Source organism: Mastigoproctus giganteus, chromosome 1 (genome assembly GCF_048544385.1).
Source record: "Mastigoproctus giganteus isolate SK-2022 chromosome 1, ASM4854438v1, whole genome shotgun sequence".
Classification (NCBI taxonomy): domain Eukaryota; kingdom Metazoa; phylum Arthropoda; class Arachnida; order Uropygi; family Thelyphonidae; genus Mastigoproctus; species Mastigoproctus giganteus.
This window is the reverse complement of record NC_143575.1, coordinates 105222788-105241535: the sequence shown is the minus strand read 5'-3', so window position 1 is coordinate 105241535 and position 18748 is coordinate 105222788. Positions and strand designations below refer to the sequence as shown.

Here is an 18748-nt window from a genome sequence, read left to right as displayed (position 1 = left end):
TGTCTAGATATTGTTGCAGCAGCAGATTACTGTCGTTAACTTCCCTGCTGACCTTCGTATCATCTGAAAACTTAGACATTAATCCTGACATACCTTCATCACTACCATTAACAAATATAGAAAATAAAAACGGGCCCAGCACTGAACTCGTTGGACTCCACTAATAACATTAGTCCACGAAGAGCAGTGTCTGCTGATAACCAGTCTGTCTTTTTTCACTGAACCATCCCTTTATCCAAAGCTGTAACTCTCCATTAATACCACACTGCTATAATCTGCATATCGGTCTTTTACGTGCGACAGTATCTAAAGGTTTCCTGAAATTTTTGACAACAATATATGTTGTCAAAATTATTTTTGTGCATCCAGCTCCTTTGTTATTGCGTCATAGTATCCAATCAGATGATAGTTGGTTATTGGACCAATACGGCCTCCGTAGCCGAGTGGTCAGGAGAGGGAATGCAGTAGCACACGCTCCTCTCAGTAGACCAGGGTTCAAGCCCCTGACTGCTAAATACGGCCGATATGCCAACCCGCACTGGATCAGCGTGGCAGATTATGGTCCATTTCCCTCACCATGAATTGTTAAGGAGGCTTCCATCCTGCAGCGGGTTGATAATGGCTGCAGTTTTTTTTTTATTGGACCAATCTTGATACATCCATCGAACGATGGTACGTGAATACTCCAGTACGGTTGTAGTTTCCAAGGTACTCATATTGGCACATCTCGCGCCGACTACTAATGCCACGTTCAAAGTCTTTCATTTTCTCCATTCTCGCACTGGTTTGCACACACACACCTTCTCTAAGTATCTGCTCACCTGCTTTATATGAAATAATACGAATACGTAGTGCGGTTACTGAAGGAGTGCTACCGTTGTGAAAAGGGGTAGATGTACCTAATAAACTGGCCACTCAGTGTATAATCAGCACAAGCATAAACGGTATTAGATAAAAGCTACTACGACATATTTTATACATACAAATCTGTGTAATAATAATAACGTTTATGTAATATAGATAAAGAAACCTTGGAATTTAGAAACTGAGACTGAATAATATCATAAAAATTAAATAATACATATTATACGAATTCTCTTCCCGATAAACTGAAATTGCTGCGGTATATTATGTTTGACAAAGGCTGTCTTCCAGAATAATCCTCTATTTTAATTTGTTTATTAGAAGTCTAAAGTGACTTTCCAATCACCAGAGAGAGCGCGTATGATGCAGTGTGCTTTGGTATTAATTAATTTGGATGATGCAAAACACATCACAGATTTTCTGAGTCTAACAGAAGTTCTCTAGCATTATCCGCGGACCGCATATTCAAAATTGCATTCCTCACACGCATCCCTTGCATTAAGTTTGCTACTAATTAACGGGGATGTATCAGAAGTGCGAGTAACTTTGGGCCTTTTTTTTAATTCATGGTTGACCACATTTCATTGGCCAGGCCGACTTTTTTTTTGGTCTTCTCCCACCAACAAAAAGTTATCTCGTTAAAAAAATTAATCAGAACCTTTTTAATCTCATTAGGAAATGATTACGTGTCCGTCCAGCTCCGTTTCACCAATCTGCTGGTGGCTGCTGCAAAAGCTACAATAATATGATTTAGAAAAACTATTTTACGCGAGCCCTGAAAATATTATTAGGCCCCCACACGTCTTACATGGAGGAATTCTGCGTACTCGCCGCCATTCCTTTCTTTCGTTGTAGACCGCGTGTTCCAAAATTATTAACTTTCATACGACATTTTAATTCAAATCTTAATTATTTTGATTTAAGATAGGAGTAAATAATTTCTTCACTTAGTTACAGCACACTGCGTAAAAATAACTGCATAAAAATGAAATATATGCACTTGGTGACAAATTATCAGGAGCATTGCTCCTTTCAAGAAAACTGATGGAAGGCTCAATGTACCAGCTGCTGTCTGAACCCGGAAGATACCTATAAGAAATCTCAGGGAACTTGAGGCCCTTGTTATTTGCTTACAATATGTAAAGAAGATCCTTCAACCAAAATACAGATGTATTTTGTCCACAGATCTTATTTGGATTCTACGAATGGGATTCAGCTCAATATTAGGGTGGTTTTCGTAATACATGGACTTCATAGTGTGCATTTCTAGTAGAAGTCTAGAATTTATCAAATATCAGTCCATATTTTGTGTGCTATTGATTTAATGACAGTGCAAACACAGACCAAAATGTTTGAAACCTGTAACCAAATACCCATTATGCTTTTCCAATTAAAGATTCTGAAATTTAGCAGACTACAACCTCTAAAAGTCGCTCTTCACGTCAGTGAAGGCAACCCTCGAAATCTGACCGTGTGGTAAACCACAAACACGTTTAACAAACACATCATCTGTACACAATTCCATCTCTACTTGGAATTAATGCAGTATGAAATAGCTTGCCAGTTACCCATTCAACCTCCGAACACCCCTACATGAAAGCTTTTAGCTCCGAACATTATACGCGTATTAGGTATCAGCTGTGCCATTCATTGTACCACTGTAGGTAGTCCATAGTGTTCACTATGATTCATTGATCATGCTATTAGTAAGCAAGCATGATGCACCATTCACCATCTATCAATTATACAGCACAATACAGATAATGTGGAGTGGTTGAGTGAATCTATACATCTTTATGTTAAGGAATACCCGGAGGTATATCCTGAAGTTCTCTACAATAGTTTTAATATATGGGGATGCTAACCTCGTTCGTGGTATTTGGATGCAAGGCGTCTCAAAAATATACGGAGATATCAATAATATTATTTTTAATGTCTACGACTGTGAATACACATTACTCTTAGAAGCAGCTTACTGATCTCAACCCAGCAAACTGGATCATTGCCACTTGACAGGTGCAGCGCTAATGTTTCTCGTTTAGCACTTTTCCGAAAATTTTATTAACTAACTATCACATCGGTAATGGTTGTCTGATGACTTGGGATCATTTAATTATATACAGCAAGGCAGATTGCTACAAGTGGTGGTCAAATCTTCCGAGAACGGAGTGTAAAAAACAGGTACAAAATTCTAGGTTTTTTATTTTTCAATGTATTCACCTCGAAGTTCAATACACTTAATGTATTTAATCTGCAAACAGTAGATTAAATCCTTCAAAAAATCTTCAGTTTGAGGATCATACCAGGTCTACAAGTTTTAGCCCTTCATCTTTAAAATGAGTTTCCCGAAGATGAGACTTAAGGTTTTCGAACAAATAATAGTCATTTGGGGTCAGATATGAACTGTACGGGGAGGTGGTTTAATTGTTCAGATTCGTGTTCATAAATTTTAGCCGGCGAACCAGTGCATGGTTGCATTGTCAACAGAAGCAAAACCCGATGATCCAATGTTCCTGATATTTTTTATCCCAACTGCAGCTTTTAACTTTAGCATGAGACTAGCATAATGTTTCAAATAACCGGTGGGGGTTGACACACAACACTTTTTCCAGTCGATGGTTTGGTTGGTAATTTTCGGTTTTGGAGAGCCCTTGTACTTCCACTGCATATTTTCTAATTTGGATTCAGGATCATAAAAATGTCAAGTTTCATCGGTAGTCACCAAACGGGATAAAAATCTACTTGGATTAGCAAGAATTAATTTTGAATTCTTTTGATGACTGCACCCTTTGATGTTTGTCATGAATGGAAAGGTTTCTGGGAACCCACTTTGCCTAAACTTTGGACATTCCCAAATACTTATGTCTTATTGTTAAAATGCTTCCATGGGAAATCTTTTTTCAATTTTGGGCCCTAATTCTTTATTTTTTTTTTCTTCTACGATGACAATTTTTTTCTGAATTGATTGCTTTAGAGGGCGAACCCAACCATGGATCATCTTCAACTGATTTCCTCCTCTTTTGAACTCTGACAATCTTCTTGCAACAGTAACATAAGGATTCACTCATCAAGGAATGATAAGTCATGCAGTTTCTTTCATGGATGATACATGGATTTTCTTTCTTGGATTTCTTTACCATTTCTACCCTCTTTGGTCAAAAATTTGATTACTGAACTATGCTCGATTTGCTAGATATTAATTCGTCTTCCATTTACAATATAAAAAATGAAATTTTGGAAAATGCATAAGACACTGACATGCAATTATTTTCATGTTATTTTATAAAACATTAAGCTATCAAAATAACCTGTTCTATAATTTTTAATCATACATTTTATGTACTGTTCTCAGAACGTTTTGACCGCGTACGAGTAAATTTATTACGATTGTATTTATTGGCCCAAAGAGACTCATATGGGATTCGTGTAATTTATTTCTTTTTAAAATATCACCTGTTAATAGCTATAACTAGAAAATATTTTGCTACGAAGACATGATCTCTTGTGTTTTTTTATAGCCATCCAGTATCGTTGAACAGCTGGAAGATACTGACCCGGAAGATATGGCTCTTATCAAGTAAGTGGACTTAATTTAGTAATTTAAGAATAAAACTATTAGATTTTGTTTCTTTAATGATATTTTACTCATTAAAGGAAAAGGAGAGACATGACATCTTTAGCAACATCAGATGGAGTCTCTTATTTGTTGTAACGCCAACTTGCGTTTCCAAACTGTATATATAGAGAGCGAGATCTCGTTCTGATGCAGTGTTCAGTATTTCTGATAATATTAGAATGTTAACATCAACATGAAGCAATATCCAATAAGGTCAAGTTCTTGCTGAGGCTCTGATGCTACCTGTGCGGGGTTCCAAGACGCATCATCAGTTCGTAATCCCCAGAGAATGCTGTTCGATCCACATGGCATTGGCTGAATGTGACGAGATGGGTTTGTTGGAGGATGGTTGGGCGATATGTTTTATTTTCGCATAATTCAAATTCAATACGCAGCTGATTAAAAGGTGTACAGCATATTATACGAAAGCATCCCTTCGAGAAACTTTAGGCAAGTTCCAGCTAAGAAGAATGGTGAGTAAACCCTTGGTATGGTTCGTTATTGGTCAGAGGACAGTGAGGATTTCGGCCGTGCTGGCTTAAACTTGAATGCTCTGTCTTTCTCTCTCTCTAAGAATCTTCCCTTTTCAGGTATTCCTTAGCATCATTAGAGAATTAGCCTATTTTTAGAGATTCTGTAAAATGTTTAAGAGAACAAAACTGAAGTCTCTAGCGTTTAAAATATCGCTTAATTTCAATATTACATCGGCGAAGAACGCACAACTAATTCATTCTTAATGGTGTAGATATTTGCTGTAAATAATTTCATCTCTATTTTTGTAGGTTCTGGACCTTAAAACTGATACTGTGGATAAGACAAGACATTTCGTTGCTTATATAGCACTATCGCTTCTTCCACATTGACACCTGCTTTTAAAGAAGGTGATGCTGTCATAATTACTTTCACTATAAAGTGACAAATTCCATAATAGACTCCTCAGACCTACAGGATGCTGTCAAATTCGACCCTAAACTTGTCAGTTACGATCTCACTCAACGTTCAGCCATCCTCTTTCAGAATTTTCCTCGGAACTTGTAAATCGTTTTAAATAAATTTAACTTAAATAATATATTATTTAAAAACCAAGCGATAAGAAAATAAAATCTTTACTGACTTCTGATGCCGGCAGGTTGGAGCTTGCAATGCATTTTCGCTGAATCCATTTGAGAGGAATACTGGAAATCCATTAAAGTTTATAACCAGACCAAGATGGAAATAATGGACAAAATATTTTATGAGTAATGTGCCAAACATTATGATCTTTGGGCAAAATCAACCCAGTAGAAAATTAGCAAAATTATCAAAGATTTAATGAAAATTAGTGAATTATTTTAATAATAAATGAATAAATGGGCAATGAAAACGCAGAAGGGTTCCTATTTTAAATTCTAAACTTTTGAAATATCACATACGGGTAAAATATGGTGGACAAAAGGACTTGCTTAGCCTGTTATCAATTATTGTGATCTATAGCTTCAAGCGTACTTGTATTCTTGTAACCTGCAACCACTACATCAGAGGTGAGCGAAAATTATGTTTTACTATTGGTTACGTATTATGATATATATTAGGCTGCAAACGATGAACTCCACCATAGTGAGATTGTTTTCCAGTAAATTTTTTAAACCTTTCACTTATAGGTTCACTCCAAGCAGCACCAATGAACATTCAGAGTTCGCCGATGAAGTGTTTATACCACCCGTATTCCGTGAATTCGGCGAAGACCTGGCTGTCAAAAGGAAGAAAAATAACTCCCCATCGGAATTTCCCTATAAGGTCAATAAGAGAGAGCGACATGGTCCGTCTAGCATTTCCCAAGAATCCAGCAAAAGACATTTCAGTAACGTAGATCAGAACGAGGAGGAGGCCCGTAAAGCCTTACTTCGTTTTCTGAAGGAGATAGCCGAGGAAAGCGATGGGTTGCTGGATGTATCCCGTGGAAGTTTGGATCATTACCCGAATGACGATGTAAGTATCATTTTTCATATTGTAGTTCAAACTTTTATTGATCGGCATCCACAGCAGCTCTTTGAGCTTAATCAGCAATCTTTCTTGATACAATACCACCTTACCATTATTAACTATCTTGTATCCATCAGGTTCCAATTCGGAAGCCCGACCTACCCTCTGATCTTAACCAAAGGGCAGCTTTCTCTGAGGGAGGAGTGGAATGGTTACCAGTTGAATCCCCAGCATTCGGAGAATCCCTTATGAAGAAAGGTGATACGGGAAAAGACGATACTGCAGAGAATGATGACGAAGACGACGAGCCATTGCTGAATACCTTAATGAGGAAACAGTCGGAAGAAGATGAGGAAAAATCTTTGCTGTGGCCCAGTTTAGACGCGAGAGATTCTCAGTGGGACTTAGATGGTAGCACTTCAAGCTCCAATAATCAGCTCGACCTCTCGAAGAAACGTAACCGATGGCCAGGGTCCCATCACTACATGGGTAAGCTACAAGGATTTTATTGAAATGTTCGTATATAGCGATTTTCCCGTCTTAATCGTTTCAGTTACACTGTAATCATTTAGCTGAAGCTTTGGAAATTCAAATAATGGAATTGGGGAAATCAAATAACACCGCTTCTTTGCTATTGACTCTTATTAGGTGATGAAGAGGAATATCCTTTCTTTGAGGATCGTGGCATGTCGGTATTTCAGCGCCCTCTACGTTACGATACAAAGAAACCTGGTCCAGGATACTACGTCCACGAAAGCGACCCCACAGATAGTGATCAGGTAAGCAGACAGAAATTTTGTGAAAACTTAGCACGTGTAGCCTAAAATTATGGTAAAAGTATCTATAAATAAACATAATTTCGTCATTAGATGGCGTTTCACACGGATATGAAAGAGATTTCAGTTGAACTCAAGTGAAATAATTGAAAATCAATAAACTCTGATCTGCCCAGTTTCTAGCAGGGGCTCACAAGTTTTAACGTAACTTCGATTGTAGTCCGCTCACTTATTTTTATGGCAGTTGTTTCTTAGCTACGGTATCTTTCAAAAGTGTTTGTCTTAAACATTTCAAAAATATCCCACCCTTCTTTTTTATTGTTGCCAACAGATGGCAGCATCAGACGACAATCTACTTTATCGTATTCTACAAGCTGCTCATGACGACCAGTTGAATGCGTTGACAACAGTTGGTGGAGGTGATGAGAAGTCTACTAGCTTGGAACAGGGAGCGAGAGATGTCTTAGGTAAGTTTTCAGCTTCTTTACCGATTGTTTATCATATTTACCTTTCTCGAATGCACCATATTAAGCAACAGGTGTCATGACACGAAACCCCAGTTAAGATATAAGAATAAAATTACAAATTGGTGTTAAAGAGACACTTTTAAGTGAGGCTGAACATTCACTTTGTCGTGCCCATCTGCTGCACAGTTAGCCATATTTCTATGAGCCAAATGCAGCTGAAACAAAGTACATTTATGTTCATTCTTGGAAAACGTGTTTTATTCTATCTAATTGGATGCTTTTGCTATCAACAAATAAAAGTTTTAATCAGCTGAGCTTCAAAAACAGTATAATTCTCCTTTAAATAAACTATAAGTTGTGGTTCACTGTTTTACCACGAGGGGCTATTGTATTATATTGTCTAATTCTAATAACCATTTTCTGGACATTACACAAAAATTTGATGTTCTCTATCATGCCATTTTGGGGGGATGCAAAACGTTAAGCACACTTTACATACGTTATAAACATTAGTGGACATTTTTCATTAATTTCTCCATCTATTTTAATATCATATTCCTGGGTTTCCCTTCTCTAAAAGCAGAGATTTTTTCCATCCAGATTGGATTGCTAAACAACCTTGTTCTAAGATTAATCTAAGAAGAAGGTTAATCTTAGATTAATCTTATTACTTCTAAGATTAATCGTACTGAACTTCTTGCGAATACAAACGAATTTTCTGTTTATACTCTAGGATGATCCTGTAGAATCAGATGTTCACAAGAGACAGTAAAGGCGTGGGCATCACCGTATTTAGCAGTCTCAAGGGATAGAACTGCTTCTTGACCTTCAACCCATGCACGATGCTATAGGTTCTAATACCTCTCGTGCTTGGGGGTTTTCATTAAAAATAAAACTACGATAAACCGAAACGCGTGTACTACTACGGTCATCGCATTCATCATTTTATCATTTCGGTACCTCTGATGATGTTAAATGACCCTTGCCAAAACGAAGCTTAAAACTACTTAAACAACGTGACTGTGAATAGGAAATGCTCGTTTCCAAACTTATTCTCATCACCGTTCGAATGTCCACTCGCTATTCGAGACGAAACGCAACTCTTTAATCTCAACATGCACAGCGATCCCCCGACACGAGATGCAACACACAGATAATCGTACTTACAATCTTACGTGCCCGCTTGCTTTCGGGGAAGGGATGATGCGGAAACGTAGGTCCAGTTTCGACAGGAATTCTGTCCGCTTGCACGTTCATCAATTTGCAGCAACTGACGTCAGACTTGTCTCCGAGACACACGCATAACGAACCCCGTCCTCCGCTCAGGATGCCGCAGCGGTTCCATCCGAATGTTCACTTAATTCACTCAACTGTAATCCGTGAGTAGTCTATCGCTGCAAATCCACGGAAATTCCTCCACCCCGGCGTTCGCCCTGTGACAAATGGGTCGTGTCTAACGTATATAGGTAGCCTATTTTACCACGAGGGGCTATTGTCTCATGCCGTAGCAGGCCTTTTGCGTGCGAGATACTATCGCTTCGATCGGAGACGCACCGTCCCTTGTGGGAACAACCAGGTGTCATGGCCTCCTGGCGTCTCCACCGCTTTGTCTCTTTCTTCCGGTCAGACTGACAAGATACCAATTACTTCGGCGGTAACAGTGACGTTAAACGAGGTCCGGACTCGGATGGGGAGTACGGCGTTGATCCACGTGCTGACTGTAAGAAAAATCAATTCTCCTTCTAGGGAAAAACATTGCGTCGAAATGTTTGGCGTCTTAGGAAATGTAAGATGAAGATGGACGTTCGGGTCGGGGAGAGAAAGAATGAAACAAATAGGAAAATCTGGTTGAAGGTATTGAATAAGGTGGTTTACTATTTGGGGGGAACTCATATAAATAAAGCGAGGATTATCCCATTTAAGATATCGACCCAATAACACCATTTTGTTTTATCAAAAATAGATTTGAAGAGTACTTAGTTAAATAAATGGTGGTTTCTGCTAATAACTGTTGAGCCATAAAAAAATCAGGAACTAGCAGCCCATTGGGCAATAACATCCTTTTACCACAGCGATAACCTACGAGTAGAACACGAAAGCTTAACCCATAACCAATATTTTCACCCAGATATTCGTATCTTAACCACCACCAGATTATCAGGCGCAAACATCGCGCGCACCATGCGGATAACTTACACACGAAACTGCCATATCAAATACTGACATGTCTTTGAACCACGAAACCTACAGACCCGATAACCCTCCTGTAAATAACGGCACCCGCTTAATCAGAGTTTGTTGATCCAATCCATGGAGCGTTCCTTAAATAGAGAACGTTGCGTCTCCCTAGGTGCGACTTATATCAAATACCAATAAAAAAAAAGAAAGAAAAAAGCGCTATAATTACAAAACAAAGCTTTATTTTTCGGGGTGGAGGAAGGGAGGGAGGGGTGCGTCGACGAAAAGTTACGGACGCCGAGGCTAACTCGTGACTACATTACGAAAAGTAACCGCCAGAGTCAAGACTTAAGTCATAAATATAAATAAGCGAGAATTATTCTCGCGCGCGTGCTATAAAACTCCAGAGGAGACTTTCGTATTATTTATTTATGGGCATCGAACATTTTTATTAGGAAGAGGACCCTGTGCCTTCCCAACGCTCGTATTACCTTGTTACAGATTAATGTAATTTTCTCGTCCGGCGTGCATGTGGCTAGTGTCTTAAGCTTCTTTTATCCATTATGTCAAAGGAAACGTGTAAGCATGAAAACAACAACGGGAATTAGGTTGAAGAACGGTTGGAAGAAAAGGGGGCAGAGAGAGAGAGAGAGAGAAAGAGAGAGAGGTCGATGCGCGACACTACAACCTTCGTATACACAAATAAATTATGCCCGGAGATTATGGCTAACGTTTACAAGTTACAGCGCTAAAGTTTAAATATTTCACTGCAAACATTTTATGAAAGTTGGATCTATTTTAAGACTCATTTGCGAAGCTGATTGCACTCCAAAACAAGACCGATACAATGAAACTATAAAATAATGACTTTGCCAGATTCTTTTTATTCAAATATCACAATAGGAATGTTAATTCAGCGAGAGTCATGCGCATGAATCAGTTAGCACACTTCCTGTTCGTGCTGAACAATGGACAGTTCATTTTGAATTAAATGCGTGCATTCAATTATTTTATTGCGCTGATTGAAAACAAACTAGATTCTGCTTTCCTCGTGTCTGCAGACATTGAATTGAACAAATATTTAACGTGCAGAAAGACAACATTAACTCTTGGCGCTATTTTTAATCCTATAAAGCAATTAAGAAACATTAATAGAAAGTGGAAAACAACTTTATCTCTTATTATGCAGCATCCTGCTTTATACACAAAGAATATTTACTATTAAATAGCTAAACTTCTGTTAAACAGCTTCTCATTGGATGCACGAATTTCGTGTCTATAAGCTTTCAATTATATTACAAGAGGGTAAGATTGATTGGAAAGGCCAACGTTGGGTTTAATGAACAGGGGGATAGCTCTGTGACAGAAGCAGGACAATGAACAAGATCCACGAGGAAGAAATGGGCAGCAATTTAAAAAGAAAAGAAAATCATTCTGAATTTAATATTCGTTCTTAAAATCCAAGTTCGTATTTCTTATTTTATCCCCCCCATCGTTGTTTTTCATATGTATATTTTGTTTCATTTTTACGAAGCGTAGAAATGATTCTATTCTATCATGTGTACTGCGATCTCGCTGTGTGATACCTCGCAGGCTTACTGAGAAGGGCGAGCATTGGAGTATCTTTTTTCTCATCCCTCCTTATAGTTATTTCTCTGCAGAGCTCGCTGCCTTTGCCGATTCCGTGTCGGTCTCTCCTTTACTTTCCCCTCCCCCAGCTCCCTTTACAGAACACATTTGCAGTAATAACAAAGCCGGAACTGTCTGCATTTAATACATCTTCTCCGTCACGCCGGATAAGGCGCAAAATGGAGACTGACATCCTCCTTCGGCTTTGTGTGTACCCCTATCTTACGTGCGCAAAAAAAAAGGGCCTAAAATAAATAAATAAATAAACAAACAAAAAAAACTAAATAAAGAATTGCATTCGAGACGAAATAATTCTTCGCAGCTTCCAAGCATCTACTGATCGCGTGTTTTCGGAGGACTATTACTGCTAGAATAATTACCGGATATAAGCAAAAATGCGCAGAGATAGGAGCGGGCACACGCTTTGGGATAGAGCGAAATGGCTGCCCCTTATGTGACGTCAAAACGAGTAATGAATAAGTGACAGTATTTTACGTTAACTCGGAACAACTTACTTTGGAAAACACGCAAAATGTTATGACAGTTAAAATAAAAGTACCAGAAGGAAATTGGTCTCCACGCACGCCTTGTTTAATGCGATGAATAACCTCGACAAACAGTAAGCACCATTCACCCAGGTTTGAAAAAGAAGGAAATGACAGTTATATTTAACGAGCAGAGAATTTTAAATAATTATAGGGAATTGTTCGCTGCTGGATCGAAGCCACATATTGTCAGCTAAATAATAAGCACCAGAACAGTGTCAAATCACTTGAGAAATTTGGTGATGATTGTTGTTTAACGTCATCCATTTTGTTTCAGTTGGCAGAACAGTACTAGATTATGAATCTCATCTGATCTGTGAATCCAAAGGTCTAATCACGTTGAGTCACAGATCAAACTTTGTCCACTGAGAATCGATTTGTTGGCACGCGGACCAATAATCGTGCGCGAGTCATTAATTGTATGACAATTATGTACGCGCAATCTCGTACAAAATACGTTTTATTGAAGAAGGATATCCAGCATGAAAGTTAAGGAAAACTGCCAGACAGAAGATGACGTTGTAATAGGACATGATGGACCATTGCAGCTGGACCTCCACTTCATTAGTCAATATATATCCATCTTATTATTCATTCTTTCCATCAAGCAATTCGTCAACTTGGGTGAAGTCAATGTCCAGTCCCTATGTTAAGAAGAGTGAGGACTGAACGTTATCAGGCGGGCAACGAGACCACAGGCTCGTAACACGCTCGCGCCACATTGCATATAACAGTTCCATGCAATCTGGTCTCCGAGCAGGTAATCTTAAACCTTACTGGAATTATGTTTAATGTAAGAAGTTGACCGCAGATATCCTGGCGCTGTTCTTATCGCACCTCGACAGCTGACGACTTCAAGTTCCAGAGTGACTTGTGTTCATTCTCCTCGGAATCATGATAACTGTACGTCTTACGATTTCGGGAACCAGTACGATTCCTATAATATAATTTACAAATGTATTAACTCGGTCTTGAATATCGCACTTTATCCTTTCCTTGTGAAATGTGCAAATAATTAACTCCATACTTCCTTTATTTTTTGATGGAATTTCAAGACGAAGTTATTTATATTCTCTTTACCTGTTCTTCAACAACTCCCTGGTCACACGCTCATCGAATTATTTAAAGTGACAAAGGACAGGCATACATTGTAAAGAAGGTACCTGGGGTGATACCTGTAGTTATGTAATTACAGACCGAGCTTCTGTTCTTGGTGTATATTAAAACATATTAAGAAATTAGTTCATGGGTACCCGAAGCCTGTAATTTAAATGGAGCAATACGAAGTCGGCGGTGGATGATCCAGTATGGCTAACTTAATGGTACCGTGGGAAAGTCACCAAATTGAAGTTATCTACTCTGAAATTTCTAATTCGTTTGATTCAGTTAACCATGGTCATCTGGTTCCTAAATTGTCTGTATATGATGTACTATTCAAAACTGGTCATTTTATTGCCAGCAGAAACCTGTCATAACCATCTATTATCCAGTCAAGTGGCCATTAAGGAACAAGTTACGACTTCCTTACTATTCACCATGTATCTCAATGACATAGCTAGTTTTTAGGGATTTCACTGAGATACGAATTGATATCAAGCTTAGTAAATATTCAAAATGCTGAGAACCATCATAATCTTCAACTTTACAAGATCATGAGATGCATTATTTTAATCCTCAGAATTTATTTGCTGTCACCTTATAGGCAAACATAAAAAATATGAAGTCAGGTTACAACATAAAAGGCTATCATCTGTGGATATGAAGATATCAAAATCGGTGGCTGGTGTTATCCTGGAAGCCAAGCTTCTTTAAAAAGCATCTAAAGGGCGTCATCAAACAGCGGTATAGAATGTCAGATCTCATCAGTAGGTATGCTCTGACTTCACCTCTGACAACGTACTAGCTCTTAAATGTATAGCTGGCAAGACTCAAGTGGATTATGCTTCGCCTATTTGGAATCCCATCTCTTACCGCTACAAGATGATTCATCGAACATTTGTGAGAACCCCTGTTATCGCAACAAAATAACGGCACACTCAAGACTATATCGATCTATGCAAATCCCCCCAAATCAACATTCCCTGAACAGCAAAAGGAGATTATAATGACCTGTACTCTCGGTGCAAACTTCTTTTAATGAAAGATAGATTGCGCTGCGCTACCAGGAATATAAATTTCAGTGTTCTTGGTACCAGCATGGGACATTTTTTTTTCAATCTGAACTCACGCCCCAAAACGAACTGTGCTAGTTATCATAAAAATAATGCGGCAGTCGATTAACATGGACTTTGAACGTAACAAAAGTGATATGGTATCCAAGAATCCTCAAGCGGTTACAACTGAGGACTTTACTTTTTCTACTCCTTCAAGTGAGCCACTCTTTATGAAGGTTTTGATAGTCAGTGAATTGTAATGTAAATTATGGCGTTGGGATGGAAAAATTATATGTTAAGCTGCTTTAATCTGTTGGAAAATCTGAATATTTTTGGACTACTGGTAGTCAAGCAACCAGTATATAGACATGGGATATATATGATTTGCAGATGACATTGTGTGATCATAAGCCATGATCCCAAAGAATTAGAAGAAAATCTTAATCATTTATGCAGAGTTAGTAAGGATTTCGGACTAAAGATGAATATGGCTAAAACAAAAGTAATGATGAACAAGTATGCCACAGAAAGGGATATAATGATTGAAGGAACAGTAATTGAAAAGGTGAGTGTCGTATACTTATCTGGGACAAGTCATTTGCTGTAATAATGATAAATGGCTGGAAGTCCAAAGAAGAATAAATCTCGGATGCACTGCTTTCAGGAAATATGATCAAGTACTGAAGAACAATATCCCAATTTGTCTGAAACGTAAAATAATGAATCAATGTATACTCCCTACCATGACTTATGGAAGTGAAACGTGGGCACTCACCTAAAGAATGGAAGAGAAGCTGAAACTACACAGCGAAGAATGGAACGAATTATATTGGGAATCAGACTGTTAGATAAGAAAAAAACACATGGATTAGGCAGCAAACTCAAGTAAAGGACATTCTTATCAAAACTAAAGAACTAAAATGGTCTTGGGCAGGACACATAGCTCGAAGACATGATGACAGATGGACTAAGAAAATAACAGAATGGTACCCAAGAGGAGCTAGAAGAACATGGAAAAACTTCTAGTTATCACAAAAACCTGGAAGACAGCAACGGAGATGGACAGATGAAATTCACGAGTTCGTGGGTAGTAAATGGATGGCCATTGCACAAAACGGAAGGAACTGGAAAGTTGCTGGAGAGGCCTTCATTCTGCAGTGGATTGAAAATGGCTAATGATAATGGCATATATGTTAACAGTATTTGAATACGGATTAAGATTAGTATATATGCATAATGAGCTCATTGTCTTCGTCCGTCCAATAAATGGGCTGTAGTGGATGAATTTTTATGAAATTTAATATTTGGGCATTCTAATTTATTTAAGATGGGTTCACAAAAAACATTTGTTGAGCTGTCGCAACTTTTATTAAAATCGGGCTGATAGAAATGCGACAAAATTACGAGTATTATTCCTTTGTCCATCCGTCCGTAATAATTCAACTTACAGTGGATGGATTTTCATGAACTTTTGATATTTCGCTCTGTTAGAAGGATTTGCTTACTCTTTCCATTGATTATAAATCAAGCTAAAAGAAATACGTCAATTATTATTTATTTTTTCCATACATATCACGTGTAATTTCAATGTCTATGTTAAATGCGATTTTGCATTAAACCTGTTATTTCCAAAATGTTATATAAATATAAAAATACCATCAATATATAAAGAACGCATTTGGAACTTTCAGAGGACCGCACTCCTTCGGCCGCCGCACATATAAAATGGGGATCTGTGTGCCATTCCTTGAGGTGGATCATATGTAAAACGATGTGCAACTTATAAATCCCGATAGTCCTTGGACTTAGAACCCATTGTCTATCCAGGGGTACACGCTACTACGACAATTGATATAATAGTTGCAACAGTTACGTGGTAGCTTAATAATAAGCTATTACGCATCTGACATTGCAAAAGAGTTGTTCTAATAAATGAGGTATAAAGAAAGCGATAATTGTTCACATGTGGAAGAGTTTTACTGGCAAATTTAGAAGGCCGCGAACACAGTGATATCAATTTTTGACACTTTAAATTCGATCTTGCAAACTGAAAGTTAGATCTTATGAACTTCAGAAGGTGGTGGCCTAGTTAGAGGCACTGTACCAGAATTTGTTTTCTGAAGAGATTTACTGGTTTCCTTCTAGGACAAGTGCCTCAACAAGGGTAGTAAAAACATTAAAAAGTAAAGTTACGTTACGCGCAAGTAGCTGTATCTCTGTTTTAATAAATGCTGTTACGTTATGTCCTTGTGTACCTTACTTTTTGAACATCCCTTCTACTTAATACTGAAATAAAACTACACCGGCTTCTGAGCATTTAAGCTGACAAAATGAAGAAAAGCATGTTCATTGGAGTATTGTATTATGCGATGAGCAATTGTATAGTGCGTCTTGATAAGCCAATGGGTTTAGTTCAAACCTATTTTATAATTAATGTTTGTACTAAAACAATGAGATCTTAAGTAAACGAGACCCCAGTTCAGCTGGTTGCACAAATGCTTTGCAACTTAAAGAAAGGTTTTCTCTTTGAAATAATTGAATTGTGAAATAAATATAAAGTTGGAGTCAGGTTAAGTTTCTTAATTGAAGAGACGTTAAGCAAACGTTGAAATCATTATTGTTTGTCTCTCGCGGCTGGTACAGTGGTATAATTGGTCTTCCACAACGTGTGGAAAAGGCCCCAGTTTAAATTGCGCCTTCCTGGAGGAAGTTAGGCTTTTTTCAACTTGGTAGAATTTGTCTATCTTGAGAGAGAGAGAGAGAGAGAGAGAGAGAGAGAGAGAGAGAGAGAGAGAGAGAGAGAGAGAGAGAGAGAGCACTACTCTCTCAAGATAGACAAATCTAGGAAACTCCAGTTTTCTTTCCTCAATAGGTGAAATGACCATATAAAACATGCAGTTTATAGATACCATATTCCGATGACTCAGCAATTGTAGCTGCCTATTTCGGCTGGCTGCACAAATGTTCTGCAATTCAAAGAAAGGTTTGTGCCTTTTTTTTGGAATTTCTGCCTTGGCGCAAATTCAAAACCAACAGCACTCGAAACAAATTCAACAGACATCCAACAGCGCATTGATGGCTATCGAAGCTCAATCACTCAAGTTCACTTAAGTGATTGAGGACGTGTCTTCGTAATGATAAGAAACTGCTGCTTGTCTTTGTGTCGAGTTTTCTTCTCACGTTTGTATCAATGCAATTTGCAGTCCTTGTGACAAACTGATATAATTATCTGTCACTGTCAAGTACCGCAACCAAAAAGTACTTTTTATATTTCAATCACTCATTCTATTGAACCTGCCCTCCAGCCATACTCCTCTGCCTACCTATTTTCTATTCCAAAACTTGGAATATCACTTCTTCCGCCATCACCGTAATGAAGGTTGGACTCCTCTCAGTCAACACACGACCGGCAGGTTTTACGAGTGTGTTCCCCGACTTATCTATCTATCTACTTTCCCCCTCTCTCTTTCCCCCTTCCTTCCACCTCCCCTCGTTCCTTTCAGGCTTTCAACTGGAAGCACCCGCATTTCAAATTAATTGAATTAAGTCGAAAATAATGTTTACCCTTTATTTTCTGCTCTTCCAAAGGGCAACCGGGACACTGTGATGCTGCGACCTGAAAGCAGATGAATAGAAAAAAGAAATAAAATATAAAAAAACAAACATCCGGGTTAGCAAGTTTCAGGACATGCTTTTAGAGGCAATTTAACTAGAAAATTGTGAAGAGCTGCAGGTTAAAATGCATCAATAAGTCAAGACATCCCACTGGAGGACTGTGCACATATGTTCGGTAGGTTGCTTTAGATGGACTTGATTGAAAGTTTCCAGTCTGAGAGAGAGGAATATAGAAGAGAGGAATTTTGCTAATGGACAAAAGGTACTCGTAAAAGAACTGGGATGATGCAAAGAATTAACTTCGTTTTTACTTTACATTTCTCGGATGCACTGCGCTTTTCTTTTTTATGGCGCAAAGTAGCTGCCTGAATACTCGACAGAGATTAATAAAATATAGAGTGACGAGCAAATTGATTAGAAATCCATCTCCTTGAGTCGCTTCGCTCTTTTCAGGAAGTATTTCGATACGAATATTTAATCTGTATTCAGAGAATATGGTATCAGCTGTTCTATTATTGGAAGCATTCTTGATGATATTTGTTTTATTCTTATCGAACTCTATAAACAGATTTCAATTTTATATCAGGATAATTTGGCCATCTCGATTGAAGAATAAATTATACTTGAAAAATGGACTTAAAAATTTAAATTGCAGAATTATTGTATCATTGAATTACTGTATTGCAGAATTGTAACAATATTTTTAAACAAGCAACCCAAAAAGGAAGACAGAGTTTACTTAGAATGACCAAATTATGAAAAACATTAATTTTATATCTCTGACAAACTTAGATCTGCTGTCTAGAAAGAGTGGTAAATAATAATGTTTCCCTATTGGCTACTTTGACTTGGTCATCATTAGGAACACTAGTGGCCAACAATCCTTTCGCACTGCGTGGAAAATGGCTGGTTTCAATTTGCTTACACCGGAGAAACTCTTAGG

General features: G+C 38.0%; 1 protein-coding gene across 2 annotated transcripts in view; it reads left to right on the top strand.

Annotated features, from left to right (window-relative positions):
• Positions 1 to 18748, top strand: part of IA-2 (tyrosine phosphatase IA-2) — a 462789-nt gene that overhangs the window by 136267 nt on the left and 307774 nt on the right. For both annotated transcript variants that reach the window (XM_090374031.1, XM_090374023.1), the window contains exons 4-8: positions 4383 to 4441; positions 6121 to 6448; positions 6580 to 6931; positions 7091 to 7221; positions 7550 to 7685. In XM_090374031.1, the coding sequence (XP_090230157.1) occupies positions 4383 to 4441; positions 6121 to 6448; positions 6580 to 6931; positions 7091 to 7221; positions 7550 to 7685 (1006 nt within the window). The remainder of the gene's footprint in view (positions 1 to 4382; positions 4442 to 6120; positions 6449 to 6579; positions 6932 to 7090; positions 7222 to 7549; positions 7686 to 18748) is intronic.